This window comes from Cibotium barometz, chromosome 3 (assembly GCF_041138505.1).
Source record: "Cibotium barometz isolate CiBa-2024 chromosome 3, ASM4113850v1, whole genome shotgun sequence".
In the NCBI taxonomy this organism is placed as follows: Eukaryota; Viridiplantae; Streptophyta; class Polypodiopsida; order Cyatheales; family Cibotiaceae; genus Cibotium; species Cibotium barometz.
This window is the reverse complement of record NC_141048.1, coordinates 38,330,665-38,348,093: the sequence shown is the minus strand read 5'-3', so window position 1 is coordinate 38,348,093 and position 17,429 is coordinate 38,330,665. Positions and strand designations below refer to the sequence as shown.

Genomic DNA, 17,429 nt, shown 5'->3' with positions numbered 1-17,429 from the left:
GATCCTCAACTGCAAGCTGGGCTCCCGTGTCCTCTCCTCCAATGTCAAGATAACTGGCGCATGATCTGAAAATGAGGTGCCAGCGAGAATGCCGACGGAGCCCCCTCGCTCCCCTAACCAGTCGCCCACATAAAAGCGATCAATCCGTGATAGATTAGTCCCTCCCTGCCGGCGATCCGACCGAGAGAAACTAAGACTGTCCTGAGAATGGGAGAAGGCCCCATGCTGCCATACATCAGTGATCCTCAGTGACATGCAAAACCGGTCCCAAGCTGCAAGCTCCGTGCCGTGCACTGTAACATGACTGCCTCCCACCCTATCGGCCGGGTCCTCAAGCATGTTGAAGTCTCCCCCGACACACCAATGTGCGGCCTCTAGCAATGCATCCGTAACCTGAGTCCAGAACTCTGCTCTGGCACTAGCATGATTGGGCGCATAGACGTTGAGCATGCCTAATAGCTCATCATGGGGAGGTGAAGCGGCGAAGGAGAAGCCCGGGGGGGGAGGGGGGGGGGCGGGAGCAGCGCATCTGCAACACTATTCATGGACCCTTTCCGATAACGGATCTCAAAATCAAAATCTTGCATTAACTCAGTCCAACGAGCTTTCCTTCCTCTCAAATCATCCGAATCACACACATACTTCATTGACTGATGATCAGTCAATACCACAAATTTGGAGCCATATAAATAATGTCTCCAAACCTTGAGAGCATGAATCACAGTATAAAGCTCCTTCTCAAGGATTGGCCAACGAGATTTGAGTGTCATCTAGCTTTTTACTTTCAAAAGCAACCGATCTACCATCTTGAAATAAAGCAACCCCGATAGCATAGTCACTGGCATCAGTTTCAAGAACATAAGGCCGACTAGGATCAGGTAATGCCAAGATAGGTGCTTCCTTGACTTTATCTTTCAAAAGTCTGAAGGCCATATCCAAATCGTTATTCCAAGTGATAGGCTGATTTGACTTACGTCCACGACCTTTCAATAACTCAATCATCGGTAGTGTGAGCTGAGAGTACTCCCGTACAGATTTCCGAAGAAAAACAACAAAACCGAGAAACAAAGTTGTTCCATTGTTCGCGGTATAGGCCAGTCCAGAACCTTCTGAGCTCGGTCATAGTCAATGCTCAATCCATCTCGAGTGATCTTGTGTCCCAAGTAAATGATGTTGGTCATAAAGAACTCACATTTACTTAACTTAGCATATAGTCGATTCTGTCTTAAAATAGATAACAATCGTGAGGTGTCTGACATGATCCTCAAGAGTACGACTATATATCAAAATATCATCCAGGAACACCACCACAAATTTCCCCAAATGTTCACGAAAAAGATCGTTCATCATTTGCTGGAAAGTGGCTGGAGTATTGGTTAACCCAAAAGGTAATACGAGAAACTCGTAATGGCCATACCTAGTCCGAAAGGCGGTTCTTTCGACATGCCTTTTATGAATACGTATCTGGTGATAGCCAGTACGTACATCTATCTTCGTGAAATATTTCGCTCCTGCTAACCGGTCAATCAGGTCATCTGATCTAGGGAGAGGATAACGGTTCTTAATGGTCAGCTTGTTCAATCTCTTGTAATCTATACACATTCTCCAATATTGTCCTTCTTTCTCCTAAGCAACACAGGTGCACCCCAAGGTGATTTACTTGGACGGATCTGGCCCACCCTTAAATAATCTTCGAGTTGTTTAGCCAACTCATCTTCCTCAGCTTGGCTCATCCTGTAAGGTGGAATAGTGACAGGATGAGCACCAGGGATCAAGTCAATACGATGATCTACTGCCCATTCAGGTGGTAAACCCGATGGCAGTTCCTCAAGAAATACGTCTTGAAACGAATCAAGTATCTTCTATAATTCTTTGCTTTCAAACACACTTAATTCATTTACATCCAAGGAAGGGATGAGAAAGGAAGAAAGTGGAATCAATACACAATGGAAAGCGGTATACAAAGAAGAATCCATTATATTTCCAAAATCAATTGTATTTACAAGAGGTCCCTGAGAGGGATGAATACAATCACCTAAAATACTATACTTGGTGTCCCTATGCTGAAAAGAAAAAATATGACTAGACCAATCTATCTGGACTTGAAGAGTCTTAAACCACTCAATCCCTAATAACAAGTCTATATTTTCTAGGTGCATTACATAGCATTCCAGAGTGTCTTTGTAGTCCTGAATTTGGATTGAAAGCATCTCCACCTTTCGATCCCATACTTGCCTTCTCGCAGGTAGACGTACCTCATAGGTATGATCACTGGGTGTCGTATCAAGACTCAATTTCTGCACAAGTTTGTAGTTAACAAAGTTGTGTGAGCTGCCAGGGTCTAAAAGAATGTGAATCTTATGGCCATTCACTTTTTCATAAACTCGGAGAAGATCATGCAAGCCAAATACTTTAGAATTGAACAAACAATCAGAACAAGTACTAGGGCGAGAAAGTACAGTAATTGACGTACCTGTCAAAGACAACTGATTAGCTGCCTTTGGCTTGGGTCCTGCGTTCGTCTTAGTACCCTTTTGCTTTGGGCACTCGTTACGCATGTGTCCTTTTTCTTCGCAAATAAAACAACGTCCTTCCTTCTTGAGCTTTAAAGTTCTAAGGAGTCGTTTCTTCTTCGCTAGTGTCGAACTTGAATTCTTCGAAGGTTGGTCCGAAGACTTTCCTTCTGTCATGTTAGCCATAGTTGCGGAGAACTTTCGTTTATGCTTGTTCCCCTGCTCGGTAACGGGTTTCGACTTGGAAGAGATCATTGTATCATCATAGATACGAGCTAAATGAATGGCCTCGTCCAATGTTTTACATTTGTTATTTTTAACCTGTAAACGGTATGAGTCTGGTAAACCAGCTACGAAGAATCCCAAAAGAGTAGTGGGATCCATCTTTGTAGCTTTCATCTGCAAGTCCCGAAACTTCTGGAGGTAGACCTCATAAGTGAGGTGCTACGAGGTCATGGTCAAAGCTGTAAACTGGGCAACAATATCATAATCATCCTCTTTCTTGAGGAATTCTTTCTTGAAGACGTCTTTAAATTGTGCCCAAGTCATTGGCTTAGGGTTGAGTTTCTTCCACCAAAGCAAAGCTTTGCCAGACAGGAAACCTGCTGCTAACTGGATCTTCTTTCCATCATCATATGAATGAAACTGAAAGTGAACTTGCCACTTATGTAGCCACGTGTCCACGATCTCCTTGGGGCGCTGCTTTTGGTCGCCCCCGAACGGTTCCAAAGTAATGTTGGGACCTAAAGCAGAAGCCATGGTATCCATACCCGATAAAGTAGAGAGGGTAGTGGTCAATATAGCGATGGAGTTCTGCAGAGCTTGCATCTGGGCTGCGATTTGTGCCTGACGTTCCGTTGAAGAAGCTTCGAGAGCTACTTTGAACTCTTGGAAATCTGATTTTGACACATAATCGTCAAAAAGATCGGCATCGGTATCTTCCGTAGCCGGCAAGCCTTCGCGTTCCACAAGGGGCTCCAACTCCGATTCTTGGGTCGACATCGTGAAGAGGGCAAGTAGAGAGAAAATTCGATCTTTGCACAATAAAAGTGTGAGTGAACTTGAGAGCTTGAGAGCTTGAAAACATTGAGAGATGTGTGGCAAGAAGCCCACTTAAGGGGTTTATAAAGGTTTCCCCAAAAGCTAAAAATCCCCAAAAGCTATATATATATATATATTTGCTTTTGTGTTTATATATATATATATAAACACAAAAGCAAATATATATATATATATATATATATATATATATATATATATATATATATTTGCTTTTGTGTTTATATATATATATATATATATATATATATATATATATATATAAACACAAAAGCAAATATATATATATATATATATATATATATATATATATATATATATATTTGCTTTTGTGTTTATATATATATATATAAACACAAAAGCAAAAGCAAAAGCAAAATCCCCAAAAGCTATCTTTTGCTTTGGCTTTTGTGTTTATATATATATATTCTATTTTCTTAAAAAAAATAAAACAAATTGAAACCTTGGAGGAGGGGTTTTTAAACCTTTTAAAAAAAATTAAACTTAAAAAAAAATGGAAGCCCAAAAAAAAAACGAGTGCTTTGTTTTTTTTTCTCTTCCCATTATAGAACATACTCTCTCTTTCTTTGATTCAGATGTACGAGAGGACGACAATGCCAATACTTTCTCCCAATCCTCTCCCATTTAGAGGCTGTTAATCATCATAATTATGTTATTGCAACAGTAGACAGGGCAGACACGAGGCCTCTTTACCTCTGGGCCTCAGCCTCCTCCCAACATCTGTAAACAGTAAAACCTAACCCCGAAACTTTGTTAAGCCTTTGGGTCAACTGATGTGCTTAGGCCTTCAGACATTAAATAAAAGTTCTTTTCATTAGATTAGTCGAAAAAATGAATAACACATTGAATTGCTCCGATGAAGGGTTCACAATAATTTCATTAGGCCACGTAGCTCTCACTGCAAACATAGTTATAATACAGTTGTTATATTTTGAGTATACAATAATTGTGCAATCAGCAGCTCTATGAAAGTTAATTGAGTGTAAAGGAAGTTCTAAATGACCTGTCTACACTGCCCTTCAAATTTTAAAGTACTTGACTTCAGTATTTTTTTCATAAAAGAACCAGCAACAACGCTATGGTTGTTCAAAAAACTATCCATATTCTTTATGTGAGATTGACCATTGAATAGTAAAAAAATACAAAAAATTAAAACCAGCTGCAAGACACTGCTTTCAAGGAAAACATAAGCAATGTTTCAAAAAACGAGCATTGGCCTAGGGACATTAAACATGAAAACAAAAAATAGACGAGGCTTGTCTGCTTTTCCTTATAATTTATAAGTATGCAAAAACCAAAAAAAAACATTACTACTATGCTTGACACCATTTTTAACATGTCATAAATGAAAAGTAAAAGGAGAAGTGCTATCAAAGCTCAGAATGCAGAGAATTCACTCGAGAGTCTTACAGGATGGTACTTCAAAAGATTACTTATGATGGTGAGCCGTACTGCCTCAATCAATTCTGGGCTTTCAACCTTCCGTCCTGTGTTACTATGAAAAACAACAGGAAGAAATCAGCAAATGACACATTAACACATTGCATATATCAAAACAGCACACACACACACACACACACACACACACACACAAACGCGCACACAAGCATGCATATGTACTGCATGTATGTACATACGTATGTGTCCTTATGTGGAAGGATTTCAATGATAAGATAACGATGTAAAAAATGTTGATAAGATAACGATGCAAAAAACATTGCTGAAAACTGCATGCACAGATATTAGGGTTTAGAAGATACACAACGACACAGTATTGGGTCCCAACTACTCTCTCAAGGGCCCCCACCACTGGCCCGTGTATTTGCTTGATTGTATTGCAAAAATGATGAGCACAAAATGACTTGGTATCCACTTTACAGGACAGATCTGGACCTGTTGTAGACTGATTCGGGCCGCCCCAAAGCAGTGTTTGCTGTCCCAAATAGAAGCCCTTCTGCTGCTCTCCTGGCCGCCCTGGAATGTGCGTTAACATGCACAGAAGCTTCCCTGAGATGCGTTTACAGGCTGGCTGCAAACTGGCAGCTTTTGATGCTCTCCTGGCCACCTATGGGCTGTGCGTTAACCTCTCCTTGGCTGCCCTGGATGTGCTGGACCTGGTCGCCCTCTTATGCAGTGCATTGTAGAACACTCAAGCCTATGTGTTAGGAATTTCAGACATAGAAAAGTGTGCGGCAGAATCACACATACAGCACACACAAGAGCCTTAAACTACTGTTACATATTATGACAAGAAAGAAGTGTTACAAATGTACTTCAAGTACAAAAGATAACTGAGAATGAAGTGGTGCCTAAGACCTCCTTGACCAGCCTGTAATGCAAAGAGTACATATCCCTAATTTCTTGGAGTATTTGGACTTCAATGCGGATGCCCAAAGAGGTTATGGACAGTAGGACATGTGAGGACTCTGGGCGATATCCATGGTACCAGTGTGAATTCCTGCCATCTACACATACGTGAACACATGGTGCTAGTGAGGATTCCGGCCATGTGCACACAGGGTATTGAGATACTCATCCTCCGGTTCTGAAAAGGCCTCCTCCTCGGACTGCTCCTCCAGGGTCCTCAGGCAATCCTTCTCGATATGCTCAATGGAGTCACATTTGATACATTGATCCAGTTGCTTGGCTCGAAACTCCCTATTCAATCCGGCCATTGTCAGACCATTGTCACTAGTGCTTCAAGATACGCAAACAAATGATTCCATGAAGCTCAAAAACAATCCATAGATCCTCAGTACATGCTAAAGAGTAGGGTCTTCTTTGCGGTGTCCATAAACTCTTTGGGAGGAGAGATTACAGCTAGTGTTGATGATTTGGCATCACTTTTTGTAACCAGTCACACAACCACATTTTGAACATCATCTCCAACTCTCGCCCTTAGGTAGTGATTTTCACAGTAAGCTGCAGAAGCTTTCTACATTCACTCTTTCAGCATGTCAGTGCAGGTGCCCCACACTAGTAACTCTCTCTCCTCGAGACTGCTCTCTGTAGATCCCAGATGAGTGCACTAGGTACTCAGTTAACGAGAGCAGACAACGTGGAACATGAATGGTGGACTGTGGAAGCAACGAAAAATGAGTGGAGTCTGTGAAGAAATTACCTAATAATTATGAACATCCTTCATTTTATTTCAAAAGCATTCATTTGATGGGTTTAAAAAAGCGTGTTTATGAACTACTTTTTTCATTTTGAAAAATAGACTTCGCAACCAATCAACTAATTTTTCAAAGTCCATGACTGCTTTCGTAGAGTCAAACTCTTTTTTGCTTGTTCAGAGCACAAACTAATGCTAAGACCTACCCATGGAAGGCCAGAAAAATAGTACAAATCAAAGAAGACCTACCCATGAACAAAATAGTACAAATCAAAGAAAAAAATTGCAAAGACTACAAGGATATTAAAAAACAAAGGCAAAACTTCTTGAAACGGCAGTCACTAGATGTAGGCTAGATCAAAATCAAGAGGAGATAAGTAAGCACCAAGTGATAAATCACATCTTAGAAGAATAACCATTTTCTTAGCCAAATTGGAGGGAGAAAAGTATTCCATATGACAAGAATGAAAACATCAGCTAAATGACTTGTTACTTGCATGAAGCTACAAGCGATTCGAACACACGCCTAAGCAAAAAAAAAATGGAAAAACCCCAAACACATTTCAAAGATCCTCAAACTTACGATCTGGTGATGAAAAATTTGGTTCTGACTGACGCATCAGTTGTGACACTTCCCTTCACAACATCCAGACCTAGATCTTTTAATGCCTTCATCTGTAGACATCAACTCATCATGATTCAAATTACAAAACAACCAAACTTGACATGCTCTAAATTTTCAGCTGCTACTATGTGCATTGGTAAGCCCTCGAGCAATTTTAGTCCCCAGTTGGAAATACACAATTAAGAGGCCAAAACAACAAAACTTGAATATACATATCTACATGCATGCATACATTCACACACACACGTCCCCTATTATAAAGCATTGAATTAAGAGGAACCACAAAGTTGTAAAACCGTATCAAGAAGAGCTCCAAGGCGATCCCCAAAGCTCAACTCAACCACTGTTGCATTGGCATCTGAGTCTTGATCAATCAAGACTATAGGCACTGGAACAGTATCACCATGATCCTGCAGTTTTTCCAATACTTACGCACCAACTAATACGGATTTACCTTCACAAAACTAGAATATAATGATACATTCCTCAAAATCTAATGGTAACTAGAATATAATGTTGCCTTCCGCAGTTGGGCCAGTAACTTACCGCAAAAGCAGGTGTGCTCAGGCTGCTAGAGTCACTCACAGCATGGAAAACCAACCTGTAAAAATAGTATGGCATTGTTATATGCTTTGCAGCACACCAAAGCATTAGACGAAGACACAAAATATCCAAGCTGACATTTAATGATGAGGTCAGACTAATGCCTAGAGGTAGGGTTACTAAGGGTTGAAAGTGTCCTAAATGTTTTATGAAGTAGCAACCTTAAGATAAGAACACTCAATTGTAGATGAATCGGCCTCACATCGGCAAATCCTCCCGGTGTTGAGCCTGCAGCCACCATGGTGCTCCGTTGCCAGGGCCTGCTACCATCAATCTGGGAGACAGCCGTCACACCTCAGAAGGCAAGGGTTCTCCTCCCAGTCCCAAGAAGATCTGTACCTCTGAACTAGCAACATCCTGTGTGCAGGACAGGATGTCGTCTAAGAGCACAATAATGTACTGTAGCAACAGAACACTTAAGTCCTGGACCTGCGGGGATGGATACACCATCAATGGGAGAGTGCAGGTCATGTAGAGTTAGTCGTGAGCTGGTTGACCTGTTCCAGAGGCAGTCGGCTAGGTCACATCCTCACTATATAAGGCTGGTCCTCATATTCACTTTCTCATTCATTTCTTTGCACAAGTTCAACATATCTTGCTGGCTAATTGCCATTGTAAAGCCTATTGCTAATATAAAAGATGATCTTGTCCACAAGCTCTCTCTACTCTCTCTCGTTCAATTTATGCTTCCGCCTGTGCATTCTCCAACATGGTATCACTCGCTTAGGTTCAAGCTGCTCCATATTTCTGCAATCTGCTCGCCGTTTTCAACATCTTTGCCTTGAGTTTTCTCCCATTGCTTCTCCCAGCTCCTGATCAGTGATAACAGCTGCTACGTTTTCTGATCCAGCCAGCCATCTTGCTGTTGTCAGCCAGCCCTACACGCTGCGTTTTCTTCTACAGAGGCAACCGTTGGAGTTGTGGCTGCGTTTACTGCTCCGGCATCAATTGTTGGTGAGTTCTCTTGCATATGGTGTTGCCAGACTAGTGGCACTACGCTTTTCTTCTTCCTCCACGAGTCCCTGCCCTTCCGGTAGGAGGTTCCCGGTGGTTTTTGGATTGTTTTGCTGCTATCCAGCCTCTGTCTCTCTCAGCTTTGAGAGGGGGCTGACAAGTTCTGGAGCCTCGCTTTGTTGGAAAGCACTTGACAGGAGTCTTGAAGAGCTAAGATTTGTGTTCTTTGTTGCTGTGGATATGGCTCCCCCTTGTATGAACAAGGATGACAAGTTGAAAGGACCCAACTATGCCCATTGGAAGCTGCAAATGTGGGTCTAGTTCATCCACAAGGGTTTGTGGGATATTGTTTAGGGCATTGAGAAGAAGCCTGAGCGTCCTCAGAACTCTAGGAGGTGGACTCAGGATGAATTCGTTCCAGAATTGTCATGTGCACAGTGCGTATCTACCGTGTGCTATACGCATGCAAGACTAGTTTCGAGGCTTGGGGAAGCTTGGAACTAGGCAGGCTGATTGACGAGCTGAGTTAGGGATATACTAATGGGCGGGCACCCAAGTATGGACGAACGGGCGGCCAAGTGTGGACGCCTGATGACCGGCCAAGAGCCTATAAAAGGGTGGCCAAGGTTAGTTATTGTATTATAGAGAGTCTCGCGAGTTTGTGAGAGCTCTATGGTCTTGGAGCCTGGATCTAGTGCAGACGTGCACCCGGCAGAAATCTCGAGGCCCGCGAGGGCAGCTTCGCGGCGGTATGGGACGTCGTGAGGAGGAGATTGGTCGGTACGTCATCCTAGTTAGCTCAGCTCGTGGCTCGGTGGGGACAGCCAAGATTGTGGGCTTGCCCACGGCTGTCATGGTTGGGAGGTGAGTCAGGCCTGCACCCCCTTGCTTGTTTGTTGTTCGTTTGTTTGCAGGATTCGAGTTTCGAACCAAGATCGATCACGAGGGAAGATCCGTGGGGATTTGACAGTGGTATCAGAGCATACCTCGTGAACGAGCAAGTCGGTAGGTAGAGAAGAAGAGGTCGAAGTACGGTATGTGTTAAAAAAGCTTGCTGTTTTTTCTGTGCATACTGCACTTTTCAGATTTTGTATGTGTTTTTTCTTCATCAAAGAACCCCATGTTGATGGGAGATGGTAGGTTGAATAGGGTTGATTGCTTTTGCGTAGAAGAAGCATGTTTGTGTGTGCAGTCGCATAAACTGCAGAGAGAGAAACAGAAAAACGAAAAAGCAAGTTTGCTTTTCGTTGATTGAACGAGTGAGAGAGAGCAAGAGAACTGCTCGATCAATTAATTGCTGACGAGTGGGTTGGCAGGCGGGAGTCTTCTTGACGTGTTGCAGGCGGCTAGACTTGCAGGCGGCCAAGCATATGTGAAGGCGCGCGCCTAGGCCAAGCGGGCAGGTTTGTGCGCTGTCAAGTTTGCAGGCTGTTTGGTATACTCTGGCGCACGTGTCCAGGCGCTTGTGCGCAGGCTGACTTGTACGCAGGCAGGGAAGCAGGCGGCCAGGCCTCCATGACCAGGCGGCCAGGCCTGCCAAGGGAAGCGCCCAGGCCAGGCAGCGTAGCCAGGCGGCCAGGCCTGCCAAGCCAGGCAGCGCCTAGGCCAGGCCTACGCAGCCTAGGCGGCCCAGGCCACCTACAGCAGGTTGGCGCCCAGGTAGACCAGCGCCCAGACCACGCACAGCAGGCGGGCGCCCAAGCATTCGTGAGTGACAGGCGCAGGTTGGCGATGATGGACCGGCGACGTCAGCTAATGGATGACGTCTGCAGCAACTCACCGAAAACGCTAATCCAGGAGGTTGAGAAAAAAAAACAACACGTAAGGAAAGCATCTTTTTTTTTAATGCTTTCGTTTTTGTTTTTTTTTAGGGGAGGTTAAAATTTTTAAATTTTAAAAGAAACCCCCCTCTTAAAGGTTTCAAGATGTTTTTTTTTTTTAAAGAAAAGCGAATATATATATCCATATATATATATATATATTAAAATATATATATATATATATATATATATATATATATATTCAAGAAAAAACAACAAAAAAACACAAAAGCTAAAGCAAAAGCTAAGCATAGCTTTTCGAGTTTTTGGCCAAGAGCCTATAAAAGGGTGGCCAAGGTTAGTTATTGTATTATAGAGAGTCTCGCGAGTTTGTGAGAGCTCTATGGTCTTGGAGCCCGGATCTAGTGCAGACGTGCACCTGCTTTATGCAACCGAGGCCGGCAACAATCTCGAGGCCCGCGAGGGCAGCTTCGCGGCGGTATGGGACGTCGTGAGGAGGAGATTGGTCGGTACGTCATCCTAGTTAGCTCAGCTCGTGGCTCGGTGGGGACAGCCAAGATTACCTGTTACAGTAGGATTCTCAGGACTTCAGCATGGTGCAGCACGTAATTTTTTGCAAGATATGCAGGAAATGTTACAAGTTGCAAAGGAATCTATTAGAAGTGCTCAAGACCGAGACAGGTTTTATTCTAATAGACATCGTTCACCTAGAGAGTTCTCTGAAGGAACGATGGTGTATTTGCGAGTTCCGAAAGATTCCGAGACTTTACGGACAGGTAGATCTCCGAAATTATCCCCTAGATACTGTGGACCATTTCGTGTTACACGACGGATTGGTTCAGTAGCATATGAATTGGATTTGCCTTCTCATGTGAAAGTTCATCCTGTATTTCATGTCAGTAGACTTAAGGAAGTACTGGGTGGAGCAGATCAGTTAGTTACTCCTCAAGAAATTATAGATGTCCAAGACATGACATTTGTTCCGCACGAACCTGAAAAGATTCTTGGATTTCGTGAACGAAGATTGCGTCATACGCTTATCACGGAATACAAGATCAAGTGGAAGGATCGTGTTGAGGAGGACGCAACATGGGAGACACCATAGCAGCTATAAAACGCGTATTTTATAAAAAATACTCGACGGGACGTTTTTTTGGATAAAAAACGTCCTTTTGAAAAAAAACGTGAGGTTTTTTTTTTTATTAAAAAATTTGCCAGGCTAACGTTTAACGTTATGCCTGGATTTTTTTGTGATCCGCGTGCGCTCTGCTGCTTCCCGAACCTGCACGCCCAAGTTCACGTTCGCTTCCTCGCTGCCGCCCCCCTTTCTCCGGTACGGTACCCGGTACGTCTCTCTCTCTCTCTCTCTCTCTCTCTCTCTCTCTCTCTCTCTCTCTCTCTCTCATTCATTCATCTCCGCTCGCAGGGGGTCGTTCGCCCCTGCTCGCCGCTCCCCCCTCTGTCGCTTAGTTCGCCGTTCGCTGTGCTGGCCGCCGGTACGGCGCACTGTACTCTCGCATGTGTGTTCGGCCCCCTTTCCCCACCCACCCTGAGCACTTTCCCCACCCACCCTTGCTCAGGCCCCCAAGGCAGCAACATAACTCTCTCTCTCTCTCTCTCTCTCTCTCTCTCTCTCTCTCTCTCTCTCTCTCTCTCGTCTCAATACATATTACATACTATCTACACACACACTCACACATGCATACTTATTACTACCTACAGGCTACGCAGGCGGCGGCACTCGTGTGAGACACAACATGGGGAGAAAGAAATTAGCAGTATGGGATGAAGTGATCGAGAACAAGGCCGACAAAAATTGGCGGTGCAAGCATTGCAACATTGTCTACACCGGCAGTGCACCACGTGTTAGAGCTCACCTTCTCCACATTACTGGCCAGGGAGTTGATGTGTGTCCCAGCGACATTCCCGATGATGTCATTCAGAAATTGGGTGAAGATCCAAGTGTTGTTCGTGCCAGAAAGAGAGCCCGAGTTGAGGTTCAAGGTACAGCACCTTCCATCATAGATTCCTCCCAGACTTCAACACAACAGGATGTTCCCGCATCATCAGTTGCCGGTTCTTCTCGAGCTCTAGCCTCTTTTCATCCACATAGCGGTGGTGCACATCCATCTTTCACCCCAAGCCCTCCACCTCCAAATGTGCCAAAGAAGTCTCTTCAACAAAGTTGGGCCAAAATCAAGCATGAGAATGCAAGACGAAGAGTTCGGCAATACTTCTTCGAGTGCAATGTGCCCTTTGACCATGCTCGCAAGCCGGCTTTTCTACACATGCTTAGTGCGGTGGCGGATGCGGGGCCCACATTCAAGCCTCCATCATATGAGGTTCTTCGCACCAAAGAATTGAAGGCAGAGGTCATGGACATTGAGAAGGAGCTAGCACCAATACGGGCGGCATGGGCAAGGTATGGGTGTACTATTATGTGTGACGGGTGGTCGGACACCAAACGCCGCCCACTCTTAAATATCCTTGTCTCTTGTTGTCTCGGCACCATGTTCTTGACTGTCATAGATGGCTCTGGGGAGGCACATACAGCTGAATTTATCTATGGGCATCTAAAGGCAGCAATAGAACAAGTGGGAAGCGAGAATGTGGTTGCGGTAGTCACAGATAATGCATCCAATTGCAAGGCTGCCGGCGCACTAGTGGAGAGAGACTATCCACAAATCAGTTGGGTTCCTTGTGCTTCGCATTCGATTGATCTTCTAATTGAAGATATGGGAGCCATACCATGGGTGGCGGATGTGGTGAAGAAGGCTGAGTTTATGGTAAACTATGTGACAAGAAAGCAACGAGCTCTTGGTATCTATCGGGCAAATTGTGAGACCGAGCTCGCAAAGCCTTCAAGTACCCGCTTTGCCTACCTCTTCATTGTCCTCCAAAAATTGGTAAAATGTCGACGTGGTTTGCGGCGTATGATTACGGATGACAGATGGATTTCATGGGATGGTAGCCGCACCGAAAAGGGCAAAAGATTTGAGGATCTCATCTATGAGGCAGTCTTTTGGCATGATGCGGAGTGCATTGTAGCATTCATGGAGCCATTGATCGCAGCACTACGCCTTAGCGACTCGGAGGGATGCACCATGGGCCTCATCTACGAGTTCATGGAGAAGGTGGGCACGGCCTTCAATGCAAGCAACCTCTTTGATGATAATAGGTATGCTACTTGCAAGTTGTAGGATGTAAGTCGTTCTTTGCTTTTGACTCTTGAGTCTTTTTTCTTATAATGTATTCTAGATTCTAATTTATTGTCTTTTGTTCTAAACTTCTATGTCAAAAGGATGGATGAAATCAAGGAGATATGGCAAACACGATGGGATTGGTTTCATCGTCCAATTCATGCTGTTAGCCACATCTTGCATCCACTTTGGAGACAAGATGCTCAGAGACATGATCGCGAGCTAAATGTGGGATGGAGAGAGTACACCACCAAAGTGGAGAGAGACCCAATAACGCAAGATCTTCTCGAGACCCAGCTTCTTCGGTTTCGCGACATGCATGATGTTGATTTTGGCTCACCACGAGCTAGTCTTCGAGATGCCCAGCTTAAACCTGTCAGTTGGTGGGAGAAGTATGGTGGTGACTGTGCCGAGCTACAACGCATTGCTATGAGGGTTCTCTCACAAGATTGCTCCTCCGGCGCTTGTGAGAGAAATTGGAGCTTGTTTGCGGCCATACACACAAAGAAAAGAAATTGCTTGTTGCCTGCACAATTAAAGCGTCTTGTCTTTGTCAATTCCAATCTGAAGCTTCTTCGAAAGAGGGAAAAAATGAAAGCAATCAATGAGATCAATCCCGACACTTTCAAGGTTGAGATTCGCATGGAGGAGCTAGTGCACCCTCGTGACGAAGAAGATGAAGTGTGGGCTTTCCTTGCAGCAGAGAGAGCCTCTTTTGCACATCAGACTCGCACGAGGACCGGCACCATAGGCAGGGGCAGAGGCAGGGCAGAGGCAGGGGCAGAGGCAGAGCCAGGGGCAGGGGCCTTGAGACAGAGGCAGGGACAGAGGCAGAGGCATGGGCAGAGGCAGAGCCCGAGCCAGAGGGAGAGGCCAGCATTAGTGATTGGAGTGTTAGTGAGGAGGATGAGCATGACCGTGACCATGGTGGGGATGATTCTAGCTCAGAGTCCGAGTCTTGACTCTGATGAATGACTCATGAGTCACATTTTGTATGCCACATTCCAGTATCTACAGACTAGTGGCTCATTTTTATGTATGACATATGTTCATTGTTATTATGTTGCGGGCCACTTGCGGCTTCGTCCTTATTTATGTTAGGATTCAGGATTCAAGATTCCCATTTTGTGATTTTAGATTCATGAGTACTCAGTACATTTCATGATTATCTTGTATTCTCTAATCTCTTTAAGCATGATAATGATTCATAACTCAAGTCTCTCCTTGTCTTTCAAAATTAAAGTTTAAAGTTTAAACGTTCATAAGTTCATAAGTTATAACTCCAGTCTTGAGTCTTAAAGTTCAACACTTCAAGTTTCAACTTGTAACATGTATGTGACATGTCTCGACCAAATGTAATTAAACTAGTGTTTTTTATTTTTAAAAAAACGGCGTTTTTTATTTTTTAAAAAACGGCGTTTTTTATTTTGGCCCCGCGAAAAAGACGTATAATACGCGTATTATACTTTGCCGTATTATACGTCCCGTCCCGTACCTGGCTGCTATGGGAGACACTGACTTCTCTTCAGAGAGATTACCCTGGCTTTTTAGTGAGCTCAGGAGTGAGCTCTTAGAGGAAAGGGAGTATGTCATGTGCACAGTGTGTATCTACCGTGTGCTATACGCATGCAAGACTAGTTTCGAGGCTTGGGGAAGCTTGGAACTAGGCAGGCTGATTGACGAGCTGAGTTAGGGATATACTAACGGGCGGGCACCCAAGTATGGACGGGCGGGCGGCCAAGTGTGGACGCCCGATGACCGGCCAAGAGCCTATAAAAGGGTGGCCAAGGTTAGTTATTGTATTATAGAGAGTCTCGCGAGTTTGTGAGAGCTCTATGGTCTTGGAGCCTGGATCTAGTGCAGACGTGCACCTGCTTTATGCAGCCGAGGCCGGCAGCAATCTCGAGGCCCGCGAGGGCAGCTTCGCGGCGGTATGGGACGTCGTGAGGAGGAGATTGGTCGGTACGTCATCCTAGTTAGCTCAGCTCATGGCTCGGTGGGGACAGCCAAGATTGTGGGCTTGCCCACGGCTGTCATGGTTGGGAGGTGAGTCAGGCCTGCACCCCCTTGCTTGTTTGTTGTTCGTTTGTTTGCAGGATTCGAGTTTCAAACCAAGATCGATCACGAGGGAAGATCCGTGGGGATTTGACAAGAATTACAAGACTGGGAGAATCGAGATTCGAAGGCACATCACAAACCGGTCGTGCAAACTCTCACCATTGCTCATCAGGCACGGTCTAAATTGGAGGATCTCTTTGCTGGAGATTCATCGATGAGGATAGTTACCTTGCAAGGGCAACTCTACTGTTTGTCATTTCTTGCAGGCCATGCAGTCTTTCCTCATGAAGGCCAAGGTTATCCATGACCAGTTATTGGCAATGGGTGCTGCTTTGTCCTTTGCTCAGCTAGCTGCACTTATCCTCACCAAGCTTCCCCCGGACTATGATGTGATTTCTCGATCTTTGCGATGCCAAGTCACATCCACTCAATTGAATTTTGATAATCTTAGCTCCCTACTCTTGGAGGAAGAGTCTATCCTCGTTTCACAGGATAAGTTGAAGGTGTCTCTCAACAGTTTTGACGAATTCCATGGCCGTTTCTTGTTTCCCAAGTGATATTGTCACAAGAAACGGCCGTTTCCACCCCTAAAAACGTGTTTCCCCATTTCCATTCCCGTTTCTCGTTTTTGGTGACTATGCTTAATACTTCCACAAGGAACTATGGTGCAGACCAAGTGGTTCAGGATTCAAACCAACTATTGCAACAAGTTCAAGAAGAAACACGGAAGGCGTAGACAAAGTAAGTCCACGAGGCGGACAAACATCATCACGATAGTATCTTCAAAGAAGGAGATTGGGTTTATTTGAAGATCATGCAACAGAGGCTCAATCAGTTCGAGGAAGTTGCTTCCAAACTAACTCCATACAGGAAAGGCCCATTCAAGATTATCAAGAAGCTCAGTGATGATGTCTTTAAGCTGAAGTTACCAAGCCATTGGAGGATACATCCAGTGTTTCATTCGAGCAACCTTGTAGAGTATCTGTTACATGCACTGAGCTTGATCATGATAACACACAACATGGCCTTCTTTATACCTTTATGTGGTGAGAATCTTTAGCATCCAATTTAGAGAGTAGAGAGAGAGAGAGAGAGAGAGAGAGAGAGAGAGAAGAGAATGAGAATGAAGAAGAAGACACAGTATTGAGTCCCAAATACCCACTGAAAGAGCCCCCCAACAAGCAGGAGTATTTGCTTATATTATTCTTTGGAGAATGTTGTACAATGCTTGAGTAAACAAGCGATATGAATGCCCAACGCAAGGACAAGGAAGACTGTATGTCGGCTAAGTATCCACCATATCTGAGGCTCTACTAAACACTCTTCACGGCACTAATGCAAGTCCAAATAACTGTAGGACTACACATATGCTGGCTAAATGTGAAGAGAAGCTTCCTTAGTTGCCTGGAGTCGACGAGATGCCAATTTGCTTCTGCACTTTTACTAAATAAATAACTGAGGACTGATGCGCTTGTATTTATATGACTCATGTGCAAGATT

General features: G+C 44.3%; 2 protein-coding genes across 5 annotated transcripts in view; one reads left to right on the top strand and one right to left on the bottom strand.

The window, feature by feature from the left end:
* The window catches only part of LOC147640036 (ACT domain-containing protein ACR12-like), a 78,659-nt gene that overhangs the window by 35,782 nt on the left and 25,448 nt on the right, over positions 1 to 17,429 (bottom strand). For all 3 annotated transcript variants that reach the window (XM_086776466.1, XM_086776483.1, XM_086776474.1), the window contains 4 exons: positions 7,880 to 7,934; positions 7,630 to 7,743; positions 7,292 to 7,383; positions 5,004 to 5,088 (listed from right to left, as the gene is read on the bottom strand). In XM_086776466.1, coding sequence (XP_086632592.1) covers positions 5,004 to 5,088; positions 7,292 to 7,383; positions 7,630 to 7,743; positions 7,880 to 7,934 — 346 coding nt within the window. The remainder of the gene's footprint in view (positions 1 to 5,003; positions 5,089 to 7,291; positions 7,384 to 7,629; positions 7,744 to 7,879; positions 7,935 to 17,429) is intronic.
* Positions 11,772 to 15,087, top strand: LOC147640037 (uncharacterized). Of its 2 annotated transcripts, XM_086776419.1 has the most exons (3): positions 11,772 to 12,016; positions 12,394 to 13,849; positions 13,973 to 15,087. In XM_086776419.1, the coding sequence occupies exons 2-3, from the start codon at positions 12,429 to 12,431 to the stop codon at positions 14,844 to 14,846; spliced, it is 2,295 nt and encodes a 764-aa protein (XP_086632545.1). In that variant the 5' UTR covers positions 11,772 to 12,016; positions 12,394 to 12,428; the 3' UTR covers positions 14,847 to 15,087. The 2 variants fall into 2 exon arrangements, with proteins under 2 accessions (XP_086632545.1, XP_086632552.1); XM_086776426.1 differs by lacking the exon at positions 11,772 to 12,016 and having other exon boundaries at positions 12,283 to 13,849.

Bases quoted from the DNA above. Each gene is read 5' to 3' on its own strand.
- LOC147640037 (XM_086776419.1), top strand. From the start codon at position 12,429: ATGGGGAGAAAGAAATTAGCAGTATGGGATGAAGTGATCGAGAACAAG. The intron at 13,850-13,972 runs GTATGCTACTTG...CTATGTCAAAAG, and splicing joins AACCTCTTTGATGATAATAG to GATGGATGAAATCAAGGAGA.